This window comes from Microdochium trichocladiopsis, assembly GCF_020744255.1.
Source record: "Microdochium trichocladiopsis strain MPI-CAGE-CH-0230 chromosome Unknown B0I36scaffold_10, whole genome shotgun sequence".
NCBI lineage: Eukaryota > Fungi > Ascomycota > Sordariomycetes > Xylariales > Microdochiaceae > Microdochium > Microdochium trichocladiopsis.
In genome coordinates, this window is record NW_025763553.1 from 2,193,882 (window position 1) to 2,219,070 (window position 25,189).

At 55.4% G+C, this 25,189-nt stretch overlaps 12 protein-coding genes across 12 annotated transcripts; 7 read left to right on the forward strand and 5 right to left on the reverse strand.

Moving 5' to 3' along the window:
* Window positions 1-395: 395 nt before the first annotated feature.
* On the forward strand, window positions 396-1,908 carry B0I36DRAFT_334368 (uncharacterized protein). Its single transcript, XM_046155342.1, has one exon. It carries the CDS (start codon window positions 559-561, stop codon window positions 1,615-1,617), a length of 1,059 nt encoding a protein of 352 aa, XP_046007589.1. The 5' UTR covers window positions 396-558; the 3' UTR covers window positions 1,618-1,908.
* A 324-nt stretch (window positions 1,909-2,232) lies between these two features.
* Window positions 2,233-4,110, forward strand: B0I36DRAFT_297007 (Tannase/feruloyl esterase; the record flags this gene model as incomplete). Its single annotated transcript, XM_046151907.1, has 3 exons — window positions 2,233-2,823; window positions 2,896-3,043; window positions 3,113-4,110. The coding sequence occupies 3 exons, from the start codon at window positions 2,233-2,235 to the stop codon at window positions 4,108-4,110; spliced, it is 1,737 nt and encodes a 578-aa protein (XP_046007590.1).
* A 236-nt stretch (window positions 4,111-4,346) lies between these two features.
* B0I36DRAFT_377258 (alpha-galactosidase) lies at window positions 4,347-5,751 on the reverse strand (the record flags this gene model as incomplete). The annotated part of the gene is made up of 4 exons (XM_046160539.1): window positions 4,347-4,658; window positions 4,733-4,870; window positions 4,936-5,577; window positions 5,635-5,751. The coding sequence occupies 4 exons, from the start codon at window positions 5,749-5,751 to the stop codon at window positions 4,347-4,349; spliced, it is 1,209 nt and encodes a 402-aa protein (XP_046007591.1).
* Window positions 5,752-7,808: 2,057 nt separating this feature from the next.
* Window positions 7,809-8,706, forward strand: B0I36DRAFT_334373 (uncharacterized protein). The gene has a single exon (XM_046155343.1). The coding sequence runs from the start codon at window positions 8,083-8,085 to the stop codon at window positions 8,560-8,562; it is 480 nt and encodes a 159-aa protein (XP_046007592.1). The 5' UTR covers window positions 7,809-8,082; the 3' UTR covers window positions 8,563-8,706.
* A 430-nt stretch (window positions 8,707-9,136) lies between these two features.
* On the forward strand, window positions 9,137-10,315 carry B0I36DRAFT_251688 (NmrA family transcriptional regulator; the record flags this gene model as incomplete). Its single annotated transcript, XM_046150632.1, has 4 exons — window positions 9,137-9,313; window positions 9,389-9,461; window positions 9,568-9,830; window positions 9,905-10,315. The coding sequence occupies 4 exons, from the start codon at window positions 9,137-9,139 to the stop codon at window positions 10,313-10,315; spliced, it is 924 nt and encodes a 307-aa protein (XP_046007593.1).
* Window positions 10,316-10,582: 267 nt separating this feature from the next.
* On the reverse strand, window positions 10,583-11,966 carry B0I36DRAFT_393746 (uncharacterized protein; the record flags this gene model as incomplete). The annotated part of the gene is made up of 1 exon (XM_046161473.1): window positions 10,583-11,966. One exon carries the CDS (start codon window positions 11,964-11,966, stop codon window positions 10,599-10,601), a length of 1,368 nt encoding a protein of 455 aa, XP_046007594.1. The 3' UTR covers window positions 10,583-10,598.
* Window positions 11,967-12,227: 261 nt separating this feature from the next.
* Window positions 12,228-13,190, reverse strand: B0I36DRAFT_251543 (uncharacterized protein; the record flags this gene model as incomplete). Its single annotated transcript, XM_046150621.1, has 1 exon — window positions 12,228-13,190. One exon carries the CDS (start codon window positions 13,188-13,190, stop codon window positions 12,228-12,230), a length of 963 nt encoding a protein of 320 aa, XP_046007595.1.
* A 900-nt stretch (window positions 13,191-14,090) lies between these two features.
* On the reverse strand, window positions 14,091-15,596 carry B0I36DRAFT_204831 (uncharacterized protein; the record flags this gene model as incomplete). Its single annotated transcript, XM_046148818.1, has 3 exons — window positions 14,091-14,327; window positions 14,404-15,159; window positions 15,240-15,596. Coding segments are annotated over 3 exons (1,350 nt in total), but the record flags the coding sequence as incomplete, so codon positions are not given.
* A 1,439-nt stretch (window positions 15,597-17,035) lies between these two features.
* On the forward strand, window positions 17,036-18,831 carry B0I36DRAFT_393751 (uncharacterized protein; the record flags this gene model as incomplete). Its single annotated transcript, XM_046161474.1, has 3 exons — window positions 17,036-17,497; window positions 17,575-18,691; window positions 18,734-18,831. 3 exons carry the CDS (start codon window positions 17,036-17,038, stop codon window positions 18,829-18,831), a joined length of 1,677 nt encoding a protein of 558 aa, XP_046007597.1.
* A 708-nt stretch (window positions 18,832-19,539) lies between these two features.
* Window positions 19,540-20,092, reverse strand: B0I36DRAFT_367812 (uncharacterized protein; the record flags this gene model as incomplete). Its single annotated transcript, XM_046159524.1, has 3 exons — window positions 19,540-19,657; window positions 19,749-19,823; window positions 19,917-20,092. The coding sequence occupies 3 exons, from the start codon at window positions 20,090-20,092 to the stop codon at window positions 19,540-19,542; spliced, it is 369 nt and encodes a 122-aa protein (XP_046007598.1).
* Window positions 20,093-23,198: 3,106 nt separating this feature from the next.
* On the forward strand, window positions 23,199-24,278 carry B0I36DRAFT_211791 (heterokaryon incompatibility protein-domain-containing protein; the record flags this gene model as incomplete). The annotated part of the gene is made up of 2 exons (XM_046148923.1): window positions 23,199-23,402; window positions 23,463-24,278. Coding segments are annotated over 2 exons (1,020 nt in total), but the record flags the coding sequence as incomplete, so codon positions are not given.
* Window positions 24,279-24,346: 68 nt separating this feature from the next.
* On the forward strand, window positions 24,347-25,047 carry B0I36DRAFT_334376 (uncharacterized protein). Its single transcript, XM_046155344.1, has one exon. It carries the CDS (start codon window positions 24,489-24,491, stop codon window positions 25,023-25,025), a length of 537 nt encoding a protein of 178 aa, XP_046007600.1. The 5' UTR covers window positions 24,347-24,488; the 3' UTR covers window positions 25,026-25,047.
* The last annotated feature ends 142 nt before the right edge of the window (window positions 25,048-25,189 follow it).

A 25,189-nucleotide genomic window follows, 5' to 3' on the forward strand; every position in this document is an offset into this window, starting at 1 on the left:
AGCAGTATCTTTAATCACCAGCCAAATTTAGCTGAAGGGACACTGAGGCATTGATTCACGAAATTAGCGACGTGCATCCCTCAGCGCAGGGACACAATGTGACATTATTGATGTCCAAAATGAGTGAAAACCATGGTGTGGCGACGGTGGACAGCCTGTATGCCGTTGAATAGTGAACAGTCTGCGGTGGTTAGTCCCTGGCAGTTTAGGGGCAGGTCACAAAGTCGCGTGGAGATCGACCACTCTCAACAACTTCAACCCTATCGTATCTCTTGTCGCCAAAGGGGGTTTCTCTTTGAAGCAGGACAATCCGCACATGGTGGAGGCACCCTGGGCAGGGTTCACCATATCATATCAACCAACCTACCAGTAGGACCCTGGTTGGCTGCGCACACACCAGATGACTCACCGGCGGTCGTTCCAGGTCGCCCCCAATGTGCAATTTTCCACTGAGCGATAAGTCGATATCATCTCAGGGGCCTAGAAGCGTCTAACAGCAATGCTCTCTAGGCAGAGAACGCTCAGTAGCACCTCAGTGCTACTCAAGGTTCCCCAACAATGGAGACGGCACACGAGGGCGACGACCAAGCCTACGAAACCGACAGCGATGAATCCGGCTTCTACTTCCTGGACCTCCCCCCAAATATCCGCACTCAGATCTACTCCATAATTGTATGGCGCAGGCACGAGATTGAGAAGCGCCTGATCCCTTCCAGTTGGCCCGGGCACACACATGCCTCCGATTCTGAATTGCGGCGGCGTCACGAGGAGAAGCTCTGCCACAATATACGCCCGAGGTGGCGTCACACAATCTCGACTAGCCCTCCAAGCAACCTTGTATGCACATGCAAGCAGATCTACCTCGAGTTCGCACCTCTGCTGTACAAGTCGCACACCGTTGTGTTGCCTGTGGTCGGTGCGTGTCAGAAAAAGAACTTGATGCGCGATAGTGGTGATTCGGACCTCACCTGGCCCCTGGCGTACCTTGAGCTCACAACGCCATCTCCACCACGACCGTGGCTACCACCGCCGCTCTCGTTCTGCACGACCCTGTTTCTCACGATAGCCACACCCGTCACCTCTGACATGCGCAACCGTTGGCTTCGTGCGCTTCGCTCGCTCGTGCCTCAGGCAATGGCGCTCACGCATATGCGGATCACTTTCGCACACGACGGACTCCGGCGGCACTGTGCTCTTCGTACTAGTCACCCGTCGAAAGGCTGCTGTGTGGAACTGGCCAAGGATGTAGCCCTCGCCCAGCAGCTGAGTCGGTTTCGGCGACTGGACAGGCTCGAGATCCGCGGGTTCTACTGCCAAGTATGGCCGGCCGTTCTAGACGAGAATATCAGTGCCAAGAGCAGGTACGACAACACGCGCCGCAAGCTGAGGGTGCATCATATTGGTTTCCTCCGCACGGAGGTGGATGGGCGTGGGCCTTTTCACCCAGCGAAGCTCTTGGAGGTCGAATATAGGCGGAAAAGCGATGCAGATGCCGCCGACCCATCGCGGTGGCCAAGGAAGCCTCGTTACGAAGACGAGGAAATCAAGTCGAAATATAAGCGCAACAAATGGGGCCCTGTCGAGGCCTTCAGTCTCAGGATTGGCCTCTATGTTTAGAGGCTCTAGATGTGTCTAGAGTCTAGACTACTCAGCCGCAAAGCAAGGATCCCGCAAAGCGAAGAGAATCCAATCCTTTTATTTAGGAGCAATTACTTTCTGAACTGTGGGTTCTCAATCCAGTTGTGGCATCATGGAAAAGGCAGGACCCACCAAAGACAGCTTTGTATCGTCGTGTATTCATATTGTACGACTCGTGTGGCAGCCATGATGAGATTTCATGTGGCATAAACCACCAAGAGCCCAGCTCCCGCGGTAGCACTCCTCCAGACATGCCGAGTTGCACAAATGACCTGGACTGCGGGGTGCATGACGATGGCACCACCTGTCCTACAATATTCGCGCGAACATGCAATGTTCTCGTCGGCCGATGGATCCGGGAGGCGGCAAGGTTTCCCCACAGTCCTGTACCTCCGGCGGTGTGCGGGAGCCTCGGGAACGACTCGCGCAAAACGGAGATAACCGCCGCACCTCCCCCACTTCGACTTCAGTCTACAACCACAAAGGTGCTTGCAACGCCTGAGCCCGAGGCCGAGCAACCACGACCACGGCATTCTTGCGATCCAGGGCAACTGCGCGTCGTCCCTTCAGATTACCATGGCCTCGGTCGTGAGTATGTCAGCTGCGACTGTCGTCCCGCCGGAGTATGGGGCAGGTGTGTCCAGCTTCGTCGAGAACAAACTCTGTAGCGCCGATACATTTGCCAACATCCGAATCGAAGAGAGCGACAATACGCCACCCGTCGAGATCATCACCGTCGTTGCTTCGCTTGCCAACGTGACGGAGCCACGCTTCGCATTCAATGCTTGGCCCATTAATGATCCAGCCACCACAGAGGTCTGCAACGTGACCATCACCTACACCCACCCCGGCTGGGACGACACCATCAACAACTTCGTCCAGCTGCCTGTCTCGCGAGACTGGAACGACAAGGTCCTGGGCATCGGCGGGGGCGGATGGCGCGCAGGCAACATCGCCGACCTGGCCTACGCTACGGCGAAAGGCTTCGTCGGGGTAACCACGGATGCGGGCCACTCGTTGGACTCCCAGCCCGTGGCGGACTGGGCGCTCACGGACGACGGCACGAGCGTGAACTGGCACCTGTTGCAAGACTTTGCAGGCATAGCACTGCATGACGCTGGCAAGCTGGGCAAGAAGGCCGCCGCCGCGTTCTATGGCTCAGGTGTCCAGAAATCTTATTTCACGGTGAGCTGAAAACCGTAGTACAACCATGCTCTTCGCAATCGACCGGAACGCTGACTGGGATGCGTACGAAAGGGCTGCTCGACAGGAGGACGCCAAGGCCACATGCTGGCGCAGAAGTTCCCCGACGTCTATGATGGCATCCTCGCCACTGCCCCAGCTATCAATTGGGACAGATTCCTTCCGGGGATGTACTGGCCTTTTATCGTGATGAAGGAGATTGGTATGTCAAATATTCGTCACGGGACAGGTGCTAATCTTGAAGTATATGGCTGACTGTGGAGTGTCGCAGGTTACTTCCCTCCGCCGTGCGAGTTGGACGCAATCACTAAGGCGGCTGTCTCGTTCTGCGACGGTATCGACGGCGTCACAGACACCATTACGGTCGACCACGACAAATGCTCGTTCGATCCAGAGTCAATTGTCGGTCAAGAGGTGGTTTGTCCGGATTTAGGCGACCGGACAATTACCATTTCCCGAGAAGCCGCCAAGATCGCCTCGGCAATTTGGGATGGACCCCGGAAACCCACCACCACTCACGATGAAAGCAGCGCCGGCAGCAACAACAAAAAACTCTGGCACGGCCTCAGCAAGACGGCCAGCCTCCTCTTTGTGGCTGGGACCGAGTGCCAGGCCAACAGCACCTGCTCGCCCGCGGGATTCCACATCACTATCGACTGGCTCCGGACGTTCCTTTCGGCAGACAAGTCCCTAGACCCTGCGACGCTGACCTGGGCCGAGTACACAGACCTCTTTGAGGTATCCACTAGCCAATTCGAATCGGTGATAGGCACGTCGGACGCGAACCTCGAGCGATTCGCTCAGCGCGGCGGCAAGCTGCTCACCTGGCACGGGCTGGTGGACCAGCTGATCCCGCCGCTGGGCACGCGAGACTACTACGAACGGGTAGTTGCATCCGCGCAAGACCAGAGCGCGGCCGGCGGCGGCAGCGCTGCGCACGCGACAACGGCGGACTACTTCCGGTACTTTGAAGCCCCCGGGGTTGAGCACTGCGCGGGAGGCGAAGGGTGGTTCCCCGGCGGCGCGCTGGACGCGCTGATTGACTGGGTCGAGCACGACAGAGCGCCGGAGACGCTGTACGCTGAGAACTCGTTCGCTAGCGCGAGTCCGCCGGGGAGTCGGGCAGTCAATTTGTGCCTGTATCCTAAGAAGCTGCGGTACTTGGGTGGAAACGCAGATCAAGCTGAGGCCTGGGGATGCGGGGACAGCGAGCCTGCAACTCAGGACGGAGATTCGGACAGGCCAATTCCGTCGAGAGATGAGCTGTGATGCGGCATGTGCAATGTAAGAATAGCAATTTTGTGTTATGGAAAAGGATGCAGCAGCATCTACTACCTAGTCCAGTGTAGCCGGAAATATGTAGCGCAGCCAAAGTCCACTACCATGTTACCATGAGCGCTAAATTTACACAAGTGAACCATTCCACCGTGGTCCATGGGACCTGAACAACAGGAACACCCAGCGGCTGCACATGCACACTCAAATCACTCTACAAGAAAAGGTCATCATGCCTTGGTGACCTTGTAAACAGCCATGTCATGCTGTCCCAGGCTGATGCTCACGCTCGTGCCCGTCCCAGAGGTACCCCTGAAAAGCTCGGTCCAGCGCCAGTTTCCGGATCCCAAGCCGGGCACCTGAGCAAAGTTGACAGAGAGCGTCTCTGCCCCATCGGGCGCGATGAGACCAACGACAACGCCGTCAGAGAGCTGGCCGGCCCAGTAACGGTACAGCTGACCTGACACTGGGCCGGGCTTGCCAGAGGGGACAAAGGTGGTGGCGGCTTTGCCGAGGGAGTCCTGGTTGATGGCGAGCAGTCCCTATTCATGTGTTAGGTTATTGGACAACTAAACCTCAAGCACTCGAAACGGTGCCCGGCCAAATCATGACTTACCTTGTTCTTAATCAGGTTCAGCCTGGTGGTGCTGAGCTTGGTCATATCAGTGCCTATGATGATGGGCGACTTGGCAATCGCCCACAGGCCAAAGTGCGTGCGCTCCTCGGCATCAGTGAGCTTGCCGTTGCCGATGATCTGATATAACTCGCACATCAGTGACAAAACTCTTAAAGTACTTATGACAGCGACTCGAAACTCACCATCATGTCGAGGTCATTAAAGCCTCCAGGCTTCGAGTACTGGGCAATCGGCCCGGCGGCGCTGCCAATGCGCACAACATCCGCCCAGCCGCCCCAGTTGTCGACGCTCATACGCCAGCTGTTGCCCGTCGCCCCGCCCCAAGTCCAGACCGAGTCGCGGCCCCAGTTGCAGAGCGAGTAGAAGATGGGTTTGTTCGTCTGCTGCAGGTAGTCGCGCATCTTGACGTACCACGTCTGCGAGTTGCCCGCAGGGTTGCCGCAGGTCTGCACGATGGGCCCGTTGCACGGGGTGTAGCAGTTGTCGTACTTCCAGTAGTCGATGCCCCATGCAGCGAGCGTCTGGGCGTCCTTCTGCTCGGAGCCTTGGCTGCCCGGGTAGCCAGCGCACGTCATGGTGCCTGCGTCGCCGTAGAGGCCCAACTTGAGGCCCATTCCGTGGATCTGGTCGGCGAGGGCCTTCATGCCCTGGGGAAACTTGTTCGGGTCGGGAACCAGGTGGCCGGTGCTGTTGCGAGACTTGGTGGACCAGCAGTCGTCAATGTTGATATACTTGTAGCCAAGATCTCTCAGGCCCAGGTTGACAAATGCATTGGCTGTGTTGAGGACGACTTGGGCTGTAGCAGCGTTGCAACCACCTTGGTTCTGAGAATTATTGTCAGATTGGAGACACAAGAGGCAATTCCATGCTCAGAGTCTTACCCAGCTGTTCCATCCAAGAGCCGGTGTTCGACCCAGGCCATTCTCGAGGCGTGGAAGAGCCGTTGCGGTGGCCGTGGTGGCTACTGCCAGTGCAGCGATACTGACATCGGAACGCATCTTGAGTGCTTGAGACTTAGTCAAATTCGAAGACAGAGGGCTTGCTACTGGGAGCACTGCTGGGGTTGAGATGTCGTGAAGGAGGGTGATGATCGCAAGGTAAGAGCGGTCTCAGCCCGCCCTTTTAACTTTCCCCATTCTGAAAAGTCTCCCCATTCCCGATGATCACTCCTCTGCGAGGCATGGCCATGCTGGCGTCCCAGAGGCGAAAATTGCTGGATAAATTGATTAATCAATGATGGAACACGCCGACGTCGACGCCACGCACGCCGGTTGCTCTCCCGGACGATGACGCTCCGCGAATGCGGGGGATTGACAAAAAGTTCCGTGTGGTCTGCATGCGCGTGGCGTGGATATGATCGACAACTCCACTCGAGCGCATCGATGACGGCCGCGTCTAATTGGGCCGCTTACAAGTACCCCAGAAAATCGTAATAGAGTGCCGGCAATGCAGGTGCTGGGTTCGTGTGTGCTCTGGTTCAATTGACACGACGTTGCACGCTGCGGAGAGGGAGGGTGGGATGGCACGGAATGTACTAGCCGTCTCCAATCAGCCATATTCCAGCAGCCGTTGTCGATGTCGTTGTTCTTGAGTGTGGCTTCCGAGCGATCATCTTGGCGCCAATCAGAACACAAAGCTTGGTGTGCGCTTGGTGTGCGCTTGGCATCAAGGGTCTTGGTTGCACAGCAAGGAGACATAAAAACGGCCAGGATGCAACATATAACTGTCGTTGTATGGGCCGGCTGTCAGTGCTGACAACCGCGAACACTGCTCCCGTCATGCATGAACACACACCACATGCTCGGTGTGCGAATCGTCCGATCTAGCCGCCCCCTTTCTCGAAAAAAGCAGTGGCTTCGTGGTGCAGCCTTCCAGACTGCCCCGACTTGTGCGCGATTCGTGTCGCAGCGGCAGGGTGCTCTGTCCAGAATTCCATGGCCTGGTCCGGCAAGGTTCGTTGGCAGGTCTGAGCGCTGGCAGCCATAAATCCACACGACCACGCGACGAAACCGTTTGCAAATCCCACGAATGAAGGCGGCGAGTGATCGTGATGGGTTCCATCTGACTGCCCAATCCCTGATATGGACCAAGCGCCCCTGTTATGAACCAAGCGCCTCGCACCGCAGCGCCATGCCTGCCACATACAAACATCTAATGTGTGCTGAAGCACTGTTTGAAAGCGACGGGAACCTTCTGGTAGCTGTGTCGTGACCTTGAAGGGCGAATCATTAGGGACCCCAGCGTGTGACCTTGCCAGGGCCAACGACAAGTGACATGGAACCTGGCGTATGCAGAAATGCTGGACTGACATGTGCTTTGCAGGCATAAGACTGGGACAAGAGACTGAAACCAGCCGCGGTCCTGGCCCAGCTGGCCGATCGAATGTGTGGAACCCTGGCTTGACCGGCCGATCTTGAAACGCTGTGGGGACGGCCAACAAGAAGGGAATGCGCCATATTTTGGCACTGGATGTCCTCAACCACCGAAAGTCTGTCGACTTGCTATTGCACCTTGTCAGTGTCTGGTGGACAGATGGGAATGTGCCAAATCGGAGAGGAGGGGATGCTAATACGCGTTGCATCACTCGCTTGTGCGGCTCTTTCAACGAAATGACACCGACCAGGCCTGGCAATGCGACCAGATTAGGTGACATCGGTACGTTCCGTCTGATGATGATGGGGCCCACTTTCATCTCGAAACGAATGAAACTCAGGTGGGAGTTGAGACGACGTGAGACACGAAGCCGCTGTCAGGCCAGGCCAGGCCCAATCGCAACTCACGCCCAACCACGGACCAGATCCGCAGTGCAGCCATTGATACCCACTCCTTCGTTCTTATCGTCCTGATGGCAGCGGAACAGAAGGCGCGCCTCCCATCGTGTGAGCAGCCGCCCAGGGTCGGCGGCGGCTCAAGCTCAGACCCCAGCAGAGCAGGACCCGCCGACGACCCAATCACGGATAGCTTCCGATATTTGCTGTTCGACCCCTGAAGTCGGGTGGAACGCCTGAATGCTAGCACTCGTGTATGGTCCCGTATCGTGAGCATGATCGTGCTTCAGGAGTCAGGTGCTTTGCTCGAGTATAAGTATCCTGTTGGAATCCCACGACAGGAGGCAAAAAAGAGTCTTCCTACCCATCTTCAGCATCTTCAGTCTCATTCACTTCGCCTCTGTGCTCTGGTAGCCAGTCCTTCTTTCCAAAACCACACTTCCATCTTCGCTTCACTTTTCTACACTACCAGTTCAATCTACGCTTCGACAGCAACGACCCACGCCCTTTTAATCATCAAGATCACCAACCCAGGCTCCAGCTTACCACACCGAAGTCAAAATGAAGACCACCGCCTCCGCTCTCTTCCTCTCCGCGCTGTCGCTCTACGCGACCGCCGTCTCCGCTCACGGCCGCCTCGTCAAGCCCGCCGGCCTCCCCAACAGCGGTCCCCTCAAGGACATCCGCGTCGCGGCCAACAACTGCGGTGAGGGCGTCACCATCGCGGGCAACGCCGTCGCCACCTTCAAGGCCGGCTCCACCCAGGAGGTCACCTGGGTCGTCGACAACGGCGACGGCGCCGGTCCCCTGGCTGTCTCTTTCGACCCCACTGGCAAGGGCACCGCCTTCACGGTCCCCGCCGTCATGGTCAAGCAGCTCGAGGGCCAGAACGGCGGCGTGCCCAACAGCTTCCCCCGTGGCAACCACGTCGTCAGCTTCAAGGTGCCCACCACCACTTGCAACAAGTGCGTCATGCAGATTCGCCAGAACATCAAGGGCAACAACGGCTTCGGATCTTGCGCGGTTGTCAGCATTGTTTAAGGGGGGCCAAGGAAGTGGTCAGGCTGTGTCTGTGCGATCATGCAGCGGTCAGCGATGATATCTTGGGCCGGTCGCTCGCTTGGAAGAAGCGAATGGCCAGTGTAGGAATAGGTAGCAAGATAATATATTGACTGCAAGACTGTATGAGCATTGGTCCGTTGCCACGTGAACTTTTGATTGCCTGATTGCGCTCTTCCGTTGATCAACCACTTCTTGCTAATCTATGGGGGTGGGGCGAGGCTTGCATAATCAATCCTACTTGCTCGTATGGGCTTTGTAGTCTACCAGCCGTATCGATTTGGGTTCGGCGATGTTCATGCTCCGATTCGGACAGTCCTGGGTGGCCCGACTCCGAGTGCCCAGTCTCTGCGGCGCAAGCATTCCATGTCAAACAGTGCTCCACTTCTCGCGGTGCAAGAATCTATCCGACATAGCTTTGTCAGTGCTACGAAGTTTGCACTGAAGTAGTATAAAAATGCCAAAAAATCGTCACTTTTCGTCTTCGTACAACAAAGTACCAATTCCAGCATCACATACAATCACATCAGTCATCCTCAGTGTTATTGTTCGTATCATGGCCAAAGAGCTTCTCACGGTCTTTGGGGCTACTGGCAAGCAGGGTGGGGCCCTGATCAGACATGTCCTGAACACCCCGACCCTGGCATCCAAGTTCACACTGCGAGGCATCTCGAGGGACACGAGCAAGAGTGCGGCCCAAGCATTGAGCAATGCAGGCGTCGACATGGTCCAGGTCAGTTATCTGTCGATCATCAAACCAAGTCTTTGACCCAACGAGAACTAGGCTGACGAGCATGCCACGTTCTAGGCGGACCTGAACGACCCTTCGACGCTGGATCGCGCCGTGGCTGGCTCTCACATAGTGTTCGCTGTGACCGATTGTGAGCACCTTTGCCAAACAAAAATCTCCTCAGAAGCATACCTATCGGTCTTTATACCGTGGTGTCGATGGTGTTCAAGTGACTGACTGACCACGCTTCATAACAGACTGGGTACAAGCGCTGCCGCAAGTCGAGGTTGCTCAAGGTAAGGCGATCGCTGATGCCGCAGTCGCCGCTGGCGTGCAGCATCTGATTTGGTCCTCGCTTCCGAGCATCTCCAAGTTGACCGACGGTCGCGTCAAGACGATACACCACTTTGACAGCAAGGCCGAGGTGGAGACTTACATCCGCGGACTCGATATTGGAAGCATCTTCTTCGCGCCAGGTTGGTTCATGTCAAACCACCTGGAATCTTTCAGACCTCAACCCGTAAGTGCACACATGTCTCTCCAGAAGATTCAGGGCACCCAGAGACTGAATGCGTATACAAATGTGTGCAAAAGGTGGGAAACGACACGTATATACTCGTCTTACCCTGGTCCAGTGCGACTCGCTTGCCGCTGATCGATGTCCGAGACACGGGCAAGTTCCTCGCTCCGGTCCTTCTCAACCCTAAGCGCTACCATGGAAAGAGCCTCACCTGTGCCACCGCCTACTACAGCTTGGCTCAGATGGTCGAAGTGTGGAGTAAAGTCACTGGCAAGACCGTCATGTGCAAGACCCTCGGCGTCGATATCCCCTTCTCCGAGGTTCCCGAGGAGCATAGGCCGCTATTAGAGAGCTTGGCAAGCATCCAGGAGCTGGGGTACTATGGACCGAGTGGTCCGGCAGACCTTGCGTGGACGCTGTCGCAGCTGTCTGAAAAGCTGGGGACTTGGGAGGACTTTGTGAAGGATCAGGAGCCCTGGTTTTGAGGTGAAAGCTTGTCGATCCTGTTCACGGTTGCAGATGCATGCACGGGATTTGAACCTGCTCGACGCGAGAAGCAAGATAGTTTTGGTACACAATATCCATTAACGTAAGCCGTTGGGCGGACATATTGCCCTAGGCCAGAAGCTATCCCATTTTACTCCAATTCCATTCTAGCCTTCCATGCTGTCCAATACATTTCCAATGCTCTCCATCATTGTCGTTGAGCTTCACCGGCCAGTCAGCTCCAGTGTAGGAGCAAAATCAGCCATGCTGAGTGGGGTCGATCTAATTTCGTAGGTTGGCCATTTGGATGACGGTTGTTCTGTTGACGGTGACGAGGACGAGCTCCACCAGTGAAAGCGGGAGATCCTGAACAAGGCTGAGAGCATCATGACTGGGGAGTAGGCGTGGGTTGATGGTGAGCGTCTCCAAACTGGCCAGGTTGCGAAGAGAGCCGATGTTTCCGTATTTCCGGGGGTTTCTGCGGATGGGGTGCCATATGTCGTGGCCGATGGTGATGCTCCGTAAAGAGTGACCGTGCTCGCGCAGCGCATCGCCAGCTTCGGCAAGCGAGAGACCGTCTGATGGCAAGCCTTGCTGGCCCCTTTTGAAATGATGGTTCCACAGCCTCAAATTTGTGAGGGCCTTGTTTTGTCGGAGCAGCTCCCCGAAGAGCGCGGCGGAGATTTGGCAGGAATCCAGAGTGCATTCGATGAGGCTTGTGGTCATTGCACCGTTGAGTGTCGGGTACTGCACCAAGTGTCCAGCCTGGGAGAAAGGCGGGACGGATTCGAGGTTGGCACAGTCAACTTCTCTGATGGCAAGCCTTTTGTGTTGTCGATGGAGGAAGAAGGGTGGGCAGCGTCCTTGTCGTCGTCTGAGTGGAATGAAGGGATGGTTTCCGAGTTTGCGCTTGCAGTTGTTGTGGTAGTTGATGGTCTTGAGCTGCTCGAGTGGGCTGTGCGCAAGCCCACTGCCGTTGAAGTCGGTGGTGAGCAATGCCTCAAATCTTTCGTACGCAGTGGTGCTCTCCCAGGATAATTGCCGCAAGTTTGGTGGCAGAACTGCCAGCATGACTAGCCAGCCGTCCGTGAAGCCGTGAACGCGATCGAGACGATCGAGAAGCTCGTAGCGGAACGACACCAACTGGTCGAGAGTGTCGTAGAAGTCCGAGGAGTAGTAGTCGCACACCCATTCTTTCGCTCGATGCAAGGTGTTGCGGGCGCGTTCTCCGATAATGTGTTTCGCCTTCTCGGTGTAGATGTCTTGCGACTTGACCTCCACGTTGCATACGAAAGCAGCCAGCGTTGGAGAGCTCGACAGAGTCCGCATGAGCTGGTCAGCTGCACCGGGTGCGAGCCGATCGAGGCTGATATTGTGATATAGTCGGGGTGTGAAGCATTTGGCGAAGGACCGGGAAACGAAGCAAAGTGCCCAAGCGGGCTCTCCAAGTCGAGGTTTCTCTCCGGGATGAGTTTGGCGTAGGTGGCCCGAGATGAGGTGCATAAGCTCGACTGGGAGGTTTGTTGATTGACTCCGTGGCTGTGGCTTTTCCCGAACAGCCGGGGATCTCTTGTGGTTGACTATGGGCCCCAGAGCAGAGTGATTTGAATGACCAGTGGTTCTGCCCGAGAGTCTCATGAGAGGTGCCATGGTGATGGTGGTGGCGTGCGAGGATCAGAAAGTCTCTCGGTTGGTTTGTTAGGATTGCTGTAAGAGTTGAGCTTTGAAGAGGTTTTATTGTCAATGTGGATACGATGTGGTTCTGTCGTTTCATTTCTCAGGGCACTTGGAGGGATCAGCGGTGGGCATTTATACCATGGCGATATTTGATGAAGCTATCTCCGTTACGATGGGGGGAGACCTTGCAGGCCTTGCGGAGAAAGCCCTTCGAGCCCACCTCGAGCCACGTCTCTAGTCCAACTGGATCGGCTCTCTTTGCAGGTACTCCTCAAACGTCGAAATGTGCCCTTTGGCGTTCTCGACGCTCCATCTGACCAGTTTGTCCGTATCTGGTCCAAAGTAGCCAAACTCCTCCTCATACAGCTGCATCTCCACCAGCACGCCAGCCGCAGGGTTCCGGTCCCCGCCAAACAACTGGAGAGCATCCTCACTTGAGACCTGCTTGTACACAACCTTCTTGCCCGTGCTTGCACTCAGATGCTCGACGATCTCGAGCATCGTGTACTGCCTGCTGCCCGCACACAAAGTCTTGCCTTCAAGCTTGTCAAAGTCCGCCAGTATTGCTGCGACCCACTTGCCCAGCTCCGTAATATCGATCAAGGGCAACTTCGACTCCGCCCCAACATGCGTGGTAAAGACATACGTGCCGTCTCCCGCCGGCGAAGGGCGCGGCTTCAGCGGGCCGCGGTAGTTCTGCATAAAAGCGCTCGCAGACACAAAGCTGCTTCGCACCACGCCCTTGTCGCTGAGCCCGCGGATGTACTCCTCGCCCTCGGCCTGCCCGTCGAACGGCGCCACTCCAGTGTACTTGCCGCCTGAGATCTTGCTGGCAAAAGGGAGCGTGCTGTACACGATGCGCTGGACCCCGGCAGCGACGCAGGCGTCGGCCCCCGTAATCACCGAGTCGCGCTGAACACTACGTATATCGCCACCGAAGCCCGGTGTGGCCGCAAGGAGGAAGACTGTGTGTGCGCCCGCGAGGGCGGCCGGGAGAGTGGATGCGTCCGTCAGGTCGGCAGCGACGACCTCAGCTACGCCGCAAGCCTTGAGGGCTTGTGCCTTGGCGGAGGATGCGTCGCGAGTAATGGCACGAATCGAATATTCCTTCGACAGCTGAGGATCAGAGAGTACGTGAGTCACGACCGAGCCGCCCTGGTTGCCCGTGGCGCCGAAGACTGCGAGGATCTTGGACATTGTGAATATGCATTGCTTGACTGCGAAAGGAGATGAAGATATTGTGTTTCGTGAAGGGGATAGGATGCTTGACGACGCCCGGAAAGAGCTCCGAGAGAATGTCCCATGAGGTTTATAACTGGCCACTGAGAGCCATGGCGGGCTCTGGTGGCGCAAACGAAAGCGCTTAACTCCGTGTCTTATAAATCCAGATCTTCAATCACGTAACTTCATGGCATTTTGGCTTTGCACGTTGACAAGCATGTTACAGGCATCTGCTTTGGAGAGTCCCTGAGACACATGTCGGGAAATCATACCGGCCGATCGAGTTCTCCGCTATGTGCCTCGTGGCCAATTAGAAAAGTGCTGCAGACCACGCCATGCGGAGAGCTATCGACGAAGGTTTCGGGAAATCGGCCACCACTTACGAAAAGCCTGGGAAGTCCGCGCCCCATAACCCGATTACTTATCTCCGCTCCGTGCACACGATGGCGAAATGCCGATGCAAGGTACCGATATGCAGCCCCCAGAGTGCCGGGAGTCAGGCAACCCGGCCAGCCAGATGACGTCTCGGGTGCTAGGTTCCCCGGATGGTGACAAGACACCAAGCGATTGCTGTCAGCACTGCCGATTGTCCATCTCCGCCCGTGCCAAAATGTCCAACCAGGACCTCCAACAAACGACGACGGTCTCACAATCATTTCGGGAGATTGCATGATCGGGCCGTGCGGAACTATATTCTATTGGATTCCACATCAATTGTTCATCAAGTTTCATGACAGAAGCCGGAATCGCTGTCTCTCCCACCGCTGCTGTGGCGAAATCAATGATCACTAATCACCTGGTGGCCGCTGGCAAACTGCTCGCCAGGTATCTCCTAAACATCCTAAACCAACCAGCATTGTGCACAGCCCGGGTCCCAAGAACGGCCCCGTACCCAGAAGCAATAGTGAGCACGAGCAGCATTGTCAGCATCCGCTCGACGCCATTCTTCCTCCACGGCCCAGAGTTCTTCTCTCTCGTGGCGTCCACGATGCCCAGCGGGGTCGTAGGGTTGAGTAAGTCCGGGATCCACTTGAATGTGAACATGGCCTTGTAGCCCAGGCCGCCCTTGTTCTTATTGTCTACAAGTAGCTCGTAGAACGTCGCTCGCATGTTCTATTGTGTCGACAAGACAGTTCAGCAAGGTACTCAACTGGTAGAAAAGCAGCAGCTAGCCAAAGTTTCGACTCACCTTGATATTTCTCTCATCCAGCCATGGGACACTCCTCGATATGTATCCATTCAGCATGAACAGCCAGCACTGCATCGCCACCAGCGCCGTGTTGAACATGCTGGGTTTGGGGATTTTCAGCGCCCGGGACAGCTCGGCGCCGTTCAGCCACCAGACCTGCGCGTACAGGAACCCGCGCGACGCATAGATCGGAGGGATGCCCTCGAAGCCAAAGACAATGTTATTGGCCAGGTTGCCCGACTTGTCGGTCGGCATGATCTCCGAGACAACCAGGCTCTCCATCATGGCCTTTGCCTCCTCGGGTGACGACAGCCAGTCGTGCGGCGTTCCCATGATGTACGCCACGTACCGCCATAGCGCAAGATAGTCGAGCTCCTCCTGCTTGCGGAGGATGATGCCCTGCCTAGGTAGCCCCATGTTGACCACGGCCGCGCTAAAAGTGTTGATGGTGCCGATGCAGTCGAGGTCGTTGATCGGGATGCCGAACTTGTCGAGATCGAAGTAGTCTGGCTTCTCCTTGGCGAGCTGCATGATGCGCCGCCGGACCGAGGTATGCAGCAGCCGCACGCGGACCGAGGACTCCCACCCTTGGCCGCCGGGTTGGATGCTTGCGAGATTCTTATGCACGTCGAGCGTGTGTTGTGTCGTCTCGAGGAGGCGTCGGCGCACAACGGATGCAGAGAAGCCGCCTGTGCGATCGAGCGTCTCAACGATGCGCCCGCCGCCCATGCCTCCGAGTAAGGAGAGATATGTGAGCTACATGAGAATTTGACGTCAGTGTGTCAAGGCTTCAAAAGTCGGGTGACAACCATGGTGGGGGTATTATCGGAACGCACCGAAGTCACCGAGGCGCCGGCATATCGCCAGAACACCTTCTGCCCGCGCTCAATCTGTGCCCAGTCCACCCAGTCCGGCACTGTATTGACCTGATTCCAGAACGCCCGGATCTCCTCGGCGGCGTCGGCGTGCTGCTTAAGCAGCTTATATGCATCTCTCTGTGGCTTGCGCTCACGAGCCTCTTTGGTCGGGGTCGTCTTATCGTCGTCCTTCGCAGGTGTTGCAGGGATTGCTGGCACAGGGAGAATCTCGTCGAGCTTGTCAAGCGCTTTCTGCGAAAGGTCGTCGTAGGTCTGCTGCAGCGGCTTGAGCTGCTCTGGTGTTAGATGGAGTCTTGTCCAGATGAACTTTTCCCCCAAATGGTTGATCTCGTCGCCGACCCGCCCTACTACCCCCATAGCTGTTTTTGGATGCCAGTGATGATCTCTGTAAGAACCTTGAGCTTCTAAACGCTTCGGCGGACGAAGTTGCGAAATCTCGAATGATCGCTGTTGTGCCCGCACAGTCCCACAGGCAGTCTTTGCTGCACCGGTATCCATTTTATATGATGACCTTTTGATCCTCGGCGGCGAGCAGATTTCCCCATCTACAATGTCGCTCTGCTACCAGATATGTCGTTGCCGAGGTGCGATATGCAACGCAGATAAGGAGGGGCGGCCGAGAAGGCCGAGAAGATCCCGGCCGAGAGACATCGAATGTGACGAGCTGGTTACTAGATTTGGCGCTGCAGAAACGAGGGGGGCCGAGGTAGCCAATCAGGTTGTGACTCCCTGTATGCGAACCACGGGGATCCCTGCTTTCCTGCTGGGCGATCCCCCCCCAGATTGCTCTCAAGCAGGGGCTCAAGGGTTCATGCGGGGGAGGCGCGTACATCAAATCCAACCCCGGCTCTTGCGCCACAGATTACAAGATGGCTTGATGAGCTTATTTTCATGTCGTAGGTCAGGCTCAGTTGAAATGGAAGGGGCATCTCCGTCGAGTCTGAGAACCGGGTGTTTCTCAGAAATCCACGATTCTCGAGGTAAGGCGGCCCCCGTGTGTATTTCCAATCCCCTCACTAAAATGGAGTTACACAGCTACTGCATCCCTCGCTACCATCAGCATGCATGTGGGCTGAGGAATTATGAGTGTGACTCTCAGATGTGGCTCTATCTGGATATCAGTTCCTATCTCGATATAACATACTGTCGCAAAATCAACGAGGTCATGCAGGACAGACAAAGAGGGTAGTCTTTTTGGAAGCAAGTTATTGGACTGTTCAAGTCTTTCGTAGTGTCCACGATAACAACCCTCTCAACTCACGGTGGCCCCATGCTTTCGAACTCCGTGAATTTGACCGATGGGCCCGGTATCAGATGGTTGTCACAACATCAAAGGGCGTGCTCATGGGCACAGTGTATAAGAGCCCGTTGATTTTGATGGCTTTGGGCCCATGCTTTATGGAGCCGTGACGTTGTACACGTCTTACTAAGAACCCAGAAGCGCCGATTCACACTAAAATGAGAAGCTGGGCTTGACTAGCTAGATCGAACCTTGCTATTAGTCTAAATACTGGGGATTATGCATCCCTGGAGGCTATTGATCGGAGCTCGTTTCAGCCCTGATAGCTTAGTTCCAAGCGACACGCCCAACTGCCTTGTCCCAAACCATGGAAGTGCCAGACCCAGGCCTTTGTTCCCAGCAGACTGCTTGCGAATGCTGTTGCGCTACGTCGCCGAGGCGTCGGAATGACTGCGTTGCAAGCTGACATCTGAACATGGCGATTGACGACTCTGTCACGGTCGAGCTGCGCCAGATGCCTACGTCGCCGTCGCTCGATGAACAAGCGCCGGACGAAAACACGGAGAATCAAGACGTGAGCACGCAGCCCCTGGGACTTGCAGCAGGAAGGCGGCCTTTTGCGAACGTTGCCGTGCGGTGTCTTGCGCGATGGCTTGTGACGGCGGCCGTGGTCGGTGCCATGGCTGGCATCCTTTTCCACTATGCCAGCAAGCCCGTCATGGACAGCGAGGGCAAGAGGATATTCAACACGCTCATCACAGGACTCTCAATCGGCCTCGGCCTCGCCATCACCAGCAGCCTTGACGACATGATCCGTGACCTACGTTGGTGCCTGCTGGCCCGTCGCCACCGCTCACGGCGCAAGGTCGAGCGAATATTGCAGGCCGACAAGATAACCAACCTGCTGCAGCTGGCGTTGACTTCTCACCGACTCACCATCCATGGCGCCGTTACGGCTTGGATTATCCTGTTACTTGTGAGCCGAGGGGGACCCCCCTCGAAGACATATCAAGAAGCTGCGGCTGACAAGATGTCTCTCTTACGGGACGACAGGGCGCCCAGATTGCAGTTTCAGCTCTCGGGCTCTGCTACTCGTTGGACGCAGCCACTGACCAGGCTCTCCTGGTGCCTGGAGACTTGCTCGTTGCCGACATGTCGACCATCCAGACATACAAACTGCTGCCGTCCACCTCGGCCGAACTCGATGCTCAGCAGTACACTGCATACAGCTACGGGCTCATCTCGTCTGGCTTCAACACCGCGCCCCTCGGTAGTATCCCGGAGCCAGGCAGCATCTTTGCCCCTGGCGACGCGCTCATCTTCCTGGGCACCGAGTCGGCCAGCTACGTCTTCCGTGACACTTCCGCCGCCTCGGCCGCCGCCAGCGGCACCAACCCAGTCGCCATCATCACACCACGGTCGGTGACTGCGTCAAGCGTCTGCCGCGGAGCGCCTGTCACCCAAGGGGGCGATGGCAGTGATACCCAAATCACCATCGCGGACCCGTCCGACTCCAGCACCAGCACCACTATCATTCTCCCGCTCCAGGTCGCGAACGGCAGCGCCGACCAGACGACCTACATGATCAACACGACGCAATCCTGCGGAGAAGGATGCGTTCCGATCACCGTGTTCGAAGCCTCCCTGACTAATCCCTGGTATTACACGTGCAACACGACCGTCAGTCCTGTGGCCAACGCCCTACGCCCGGAGCACGAGATCAGCCTTGGCGTGCGCACCATGGCGGCGGGTGGGATTGCCCTGCAGGGCATCTCGTCGTCCTGGCCGGCCAACGTCACCGTGGTCGCCCAGTCCCAGAATTTCCCCGCCGAGGTGTTCTTCGGCCTGCCCACCAATGGCAGCGTCAGTGCCGTGGCGCTGGTGCTCTCCGAGTTCGCGATCGGCGTGGTCGCGTCTACCGCCGAGTGGAACGATCCGCTCGTCATCAAGGGCGGGACCGCACCCGCACGCGGGGACGTGCTGACCATCAAACACACGGGTGCCGTCATGGCGATCCTGATAGGCGCAGTGGTCGTGCAGCTCGTGTTGGAGGTCGGTGTGGCGGTGTGGTCGTATCGTGTCGGCGTGCCGCCGGACGACATGGTCTCGCAGGCACAGGTTTTGAGGCAGATGACCATGGTGGCAGGCTGTGTTCATGAGAAGAAGATTGGTCGCGTCAACACATCGCGCACGGACGAGTCTGGGGCAACAGGCAAGGCTGAGAGATCTGAGCCCTCGTGGATATACAGGGCTACACCACTGGGGAGCTCTGGGTTGTACGATTTGCATTTCGAGAAACGGTGCTTGTAGCAGGTACCCACATTGTTAAGAAGGCCTCATGAAAATGGGTTAGCTAAGGAGTCCCTCGACTTGAACAAGCGCCAGACTCGAACCTGCCAGAGAAGGTGTATTGCAGTGTGCACATACGTATGGCGTTGCTCCCAATCCTTTATATCGTATTGTCATGTCTCTGTTTCAATCCCCAGGGTAAACGGAGATACGAAGGAGATCGACAATAAATATCGCTGACACGTGCCACACACCAATACATACGCTGGTCCAATCCAATCGCAACAGTATTATCACAGGCGAGACCAAGGCTTTACTCTATCTGTTCGAAAACCATGACGTATATAATCAGCTCTGGATGGATATCTGTATTTTGCAGTGTCTTGGTCTTCCTCATCATACCTATCCTCGTCATCTGAATTCGGACGGTCACCATCACTTGGTCCTGCATATAATGAAAAAGCTCCTGAAGGCTTGTGCTACGACTTAGGGTGCAATTGACGTCTGTATTGAAGGGGTTTGGAACGAGCGACTGGAAGGAGACTATGGAATAAAGCGATGACGGTCAAATGGCAGCAAAGTGAAAGATCGGAGGGAAACGCCAGATCAGGTCTAAGCAGCGTCTCGTGATCTTGACGATTTCACCTGGAACGGAGCGAGAAACCAAAAGACAACAGGCCGGGCGGTCCAGCAGACGAACAGGCGAGTGGGATCGTAGGCGGCAAAGATCTAGCGGGTCTGGCACATCCACGACGAGATCTTGTCGTTCCAGCCAAAGTCGCCGAGGTCAATGTGTCCGTCGTCGGATCCGATGGGTCCACCGCGAGTACCGCCGCAATCATAGTTACTATAAAGAGTAGGAGGGAGAGACCCGTTAGCGGTGCTCCATGAAGAAAGACAAGTCGAGGGAGAAGGGTGAGTGGTAGGATGTAACTGACGTCCAGATGTAGCACTGAATGCTGGGGTCGGTGGTCTTGGCAGAGGAGATGGCGTCGTTCCAGCCTTCGTAGGCGCTGTCGTGAGCTTTGTGTTAGTAGACCGGGAGATAATTACACCCAGGAGTGCATATCGATGAGTGGGAGACCTGAAAAGGCACCAGAACGTACTTGGTGCAACGGCCGAGGTTGGAAGGGCTATCGTAACAGTCTCTGAAGCTTGTCTGGCGACAGATTTTGAAGAGCAGAGCCCGGGGAACGAGATTCACTCCCTCGCCGGCAGCAGGAGCCGGAGCAGCGAGGGCGCTGGTGGCAGCGAGAACCATGAAAAAGGACTTGGTGAACATCTTGATAGATTGAATGGTGCCGAGGCAGAGATATAAGATGATTGAGGACGGTTCAAGGGGTTTGCTATGGTGCTGGATGGCTGGCTGTTGCTATTGTTATTGCCGAAATGAACAAGTCGGCGGCGGCTCTTATATACATGAAATCGAGACCGTTGTTCTTGTTAACTTCTGACCATGCCTTCTCTCGAAAAAGGGCTTGGTGGATTGCCAAGCAACCTCGAGTCTCGCAGCGCTGTCGGTTTCCTCGTAATTTACAGGCATGCCGCCTGACAAGCGCGACGCGACTCGTGAGCATCCACAGGGCAAACCTGGTTGAGTATCGTTGAATCCGCCCCCATCAGTCCATCGTGAGCCGTAGGAGTGCAAGTCACCCATGGTGGCACTATTGGCTGCGGTCTGTCCTGCAGACACTGGGGCTGATTCAGCGTACGTACTTGCTTACCAGGGTTGATCGTTTAGGTCCTTGGAGTTTTCTCTTGCACGCCACTCTGCTCCAGGTCCACTGGCCTGCATGTCAAGACTGCCCCATTGGGGAGTCCCTGAGCGGTTCCAGGCTGTCGTGTGGTTGGCGGCGAGGTGTGCGTGGAGAGACGCTGCACCGAAAGTGCAGCTTTGGGAGGATAGGCTATTAGATGGTCCACCTCAGAGTAGCGCAGGTATAGCCAGAAGCGCTTTGCGTGGCAACAAGCATGCATGTATTTGTCGGTATGCCCCAGCTAGCGGCCCGCACCCGCAGGGCCTTTCTCTAGCAAGTCAGCACCTGCTGACGCCAGCCTGCGTCACCTTAAATTGACGACCCATGATCGTGCTACCACGACTTCACTGAGGCGATCTGGGGCTGTCCCGCACGGCGCAGCCAAGCAATATGCCTTTGCGCACCTGCACGACGAAGAGAGTTGAACAAGGAGGAAGTCCTAGAACTAGCTTGTAATGTCAACTCCGTGAAGCGTCCGCTGTGCCATCGACTCCTGTCATTTCATGCAAAATTGGGGAACCAAACTTGATGTCAGTCTCCACAATCACAGGCGGAGAAAATATGAATAATTCAAGGCCTGTATAGGATTGGCCGGCATACGAAACCGAACGTTGACACACGATTAAGAAAGAATCTGGTGCGAAATGCTGTATCAATCAGGAGCTTCTTGCGCTGAGGGTGGATCAATGAGGCATCAATGCAGCCGACGCCGTCTCCTCGGCCACTTGCTCAAAACATGGTACCCCATTTGAATGTGTACCTTGAGAGGCACCGGTCGCATACGTCGCATTGAAGTTTTTTCGGCGTCACCGGATCTTGCATCGGGGTCTAACAAGTTAGACCACCGAGCAGCTGATAGTGGCAATTGCCTCATTGTGCAAGGGCCCAAATCCCGAGGGCATACAGGGCCAAACCCCGACGGCACAAAACATATCCCGAGGGAATGCTGGAGAAAGACGCAAGTGTGCTCTGCAATGCCCGGAGATCGATTTTTCGGGTTTTGCGCCTTGAGAAAACCTTTGCTGGTGGCGAAGTCATTCTAAAGTCGGCCAGTAAGATGCGCGAGCAGGCGGGCGAGGATATTACCCTCATGCTCAACTTGTCGAATACTGAACCTTAACGTAGTGTAACGAGGCGATTGCCTGTCTCCCTACTGCCTGGCGTGTGGAAAATACAGCGCGCTGGATTATGGCTGTGACAAATGGCGTATATAGTTCTAGTGCTGCTAAGCCTTTCTTGATAGGGGCGAAACTGTCTTCCAAGGCGTTCAGGGGTGCGGCTAGAGCCTTATTTTGCGTCACCGCGACTCCTTTAAGGTCAAAGATCACGCCTGGAACTAGTGATACAATGTTGAAAAGTTTCGACGTAGAGGTGAGTATGGCCTCTGTGTGGTGGCCATCTAGCGCCCCGTTTGACGTCTGTACCCAGGGGGTTCGTGACAACAGGGCTTTAATCTTGCAACTGTTTAACATCGTAGAGAAAGTACTCATATGACAGTCGACAGCCCTTTGATGAGATCGGACCGGACAATTACAGTTGCTGGGCGTCGAGAATCAAGGTGATTGCCACCTTCTAGGACAGGACGGTCTTGCAGAGCTCGTCGACATCAATTCTTTACGCACACACCCTATGTAGCCCAATCCGAGTATCACTAAGGAATCTCCAAGTGCGGAAGTGCCCGAGGCTGCTCTCCTTTGTCTGCATTTTGTTGGTCGTCTTCCTGGAGGGGATGGCATCATGCAGTGTATGGGAATTGCTCAGACCTGTTCAATATTCCTGCCTTCTGACTCACCTTCAGGGTCGAGCGCGGGTACTAACCGAAGAGTGATGCAAAGAAAAAGGTTGATCTCTGGTTCCAGCTGATGGAAAAATGCTGGAGCACCCCTGTAATCGTGCAACGGGGAGGCCTCACGCTCAAAGAGCCCTAGAACGGCGATGCTATTGCTGACAGCATATCTCGATGACATGCATTCTGTCTGTCCCGGCAGCCGCGGAGAAAGAGAGGAAGCAAGAGGGCTCGTGCAAAAACCCACGGCGTCAAGGCCAAGGATCTGATGAGTAAGGTTGCGCATTATCGTTTGCCCCTTTCTGTTGCATCCTTGTGTTCGGTGATTGAACGGGGTCTGTTTACTCCTTTGCCGCAGCTGGCCGTGACCTCACAGCCAGTGGATCACCTGTTTCGCTCTGCGCTGGACGGTGATGACGGAGGGACGTCAATTCATGACTGCTTACGCCTGGAGTCATCATAATGCCAGATACAGGTCAGGCTTGTGCTGAATCCAGCTCGGATGAAATAGGCGCCATTGTTTATGCTGTCAGAACAAAACCTTCACAGTAAATTCAGGTTTGACCAACTCATCTGGTTGTCTACAATGAGCGCATGGTGGCGGTGGCTGAGAGTTGGGTACCGCAGCCGCATGGGACCATGGCACTTGGGGTACCATCCATGCATCATGCAGGTTGAGCACAGCCCCAGACATTGCAGGCTGAGGATTGTATGGGGTGAGACAACAACAACTGCCCGTCGCTCTGCACACCTCCCTGCTCACCCTTTGTCAAGTCGCCACTTGTCTCAATCTGCCCCGGTCCACACAGAAGTGCTTCAATATTTCGAGCACGAGCGTTGGCACTATGCGTCTCTTGCACGCAGATTCGCTGACCTTGGAAGAGTTTTTTGAGCCCCGAGTCCCGCCTTACGCTATCCTGTCTCATACGTGGGATGCGGAAGAGGTCAGCTTCCAGGACTTGCACAACAACCCCCACCATCACCAGATGGCTGGCTATGGCAAGATTAAAGAGTCCTGTCGTTTGGCCCTGTTCTATGGCCTGAAATATGTCAGTAACCGTACAAACTCCCCATGCCATTGGCATTTTTGTTCATGGCCACTTGCGCAGGTTTGGATCGACACGTGCTGTATCGACAAGAGCAGCAGTGCGGAATTAAGCGAGGCCATCAATTCCATGTTCAGATGGTACGAGAACTCGGCATTTTGCTTTGTCTATCTTCCCGACGTGCCGTGGTCGCGCAACATCTTTGAAGACACGTCGGCTTTTGGAAACAGCAGATGGCACACAAGAGGATGGACCTTGCAAGAGCTTCTTGCTCCGCGCAAACTGATATTCTTTGCTTCGAACTGGAAGAAGCTTTTTGCTTGGGGAAACTCGTTGCGACATCCCGGCCAGGTTCTCTTTCACACGGATGAACGGTACACGAATCTCCTGAGACAAATCACAGGGATCGAGCCTCATGCATCTGGCTGGGAAGATGCGCGAATCGCCACGAAGTTGAGCTGGATATCGCGCCGCGAAACGACCAGGGTAGAGGACATTGCGTATTGCCTCTTGGGTGTGCTTGGCGTTCAGATGCCGTTGTTGTATGGCGAAGGCGACTATGCTTTCCAACGATTGCTGATCAACGTCATGGAAAGGGATAACAGCTACGATATATTCCTTGCTGGGTACAACTTGCTCTTGAGCAAGTGGGAGAGAGGCCGAGACTATCTTCTGCCCCGGACGCCGGCAATGTACGGAGGCTGCTCTAATCTGAGCAGAATTGGAAAGAAGGCAGCATCCCGGTCGAAGCATTATTCTGTCACGAATGCCGGACTGCACATTGAGGCGCCAATAGTGCGGCTATCTCCCATCCTCTTCCTGGCTTTCCTCTACTCTACCACAGATGAGGATCCCCGGGCCATCGCACTGCCGTTGCGCGGGCGGGACGAGAGTAGTGAATTTGAGTTAATTCCGGACCAAGGCGTCGTCGAGGTTAAGTGGGATCGGAATGACCCCGCACAACACATCTACATCAAATTGGGCCGGGAACATAGGTCAAGGTTGTTGGAATTTTCCGAGGGCATCAGAGTCGACCTTCAGCATCTTCAGAGAAACGACTTCGAGATTCTATCGTTATACCCTCCAGGCATGTTGGGCTATAGCTGGAAAACATTTACCTACTCCCACACAGCATCAACGGTCATAATCTTGGACTCAAAGAAAATCGCTGGAAAAGTTGCTCTCCTGCTCGAGGGTTGTGTCGAGTCTCGACTTGCAGGTCTACGGCAATTTGTGCCAGCCAAGTGCACTTTTATGCCCACAACCGCCACGACAGCGATCGAACACTTACTGCTGACGCCCACTTACCTCGAAGGATCGTGGCGCGCACCCTCATTCATTTCAGATTTGCCTTACATACGACCGCAAAAGCCTATGGAGTGGTCTCAAAACATGAATATTCCAGTCAGCGAAAAAGAATCCCATGAGTTTGTTCGGCGATACTTCTCAGACAGATTACCAGAATTGTCGCAACTAGCTGGGCGTCTTCATCTACACTTCTCTTACGGAAAGACACCAGATGGCATAATACGCATAACTGCCTTTCAAAACGGATTACCTGGGAACGACGAAGAGGCTGCTCGGTCAGTGAGCGAGGCGCTTTCAGCCTATAATGGACAGTCCTGATCTCCATACAGTAATTGAGAGGGTATTATAGTAATATACGATACTATAGCAATTCTATGACGCATCACCTCACAATTAGGCGGGCTTCCAAAGCTAGAGACCATAATAAAGCACCGGACCCATTCAGCTGATACCAAGAGGTACCGAGGTTCGGTGACAGGCAA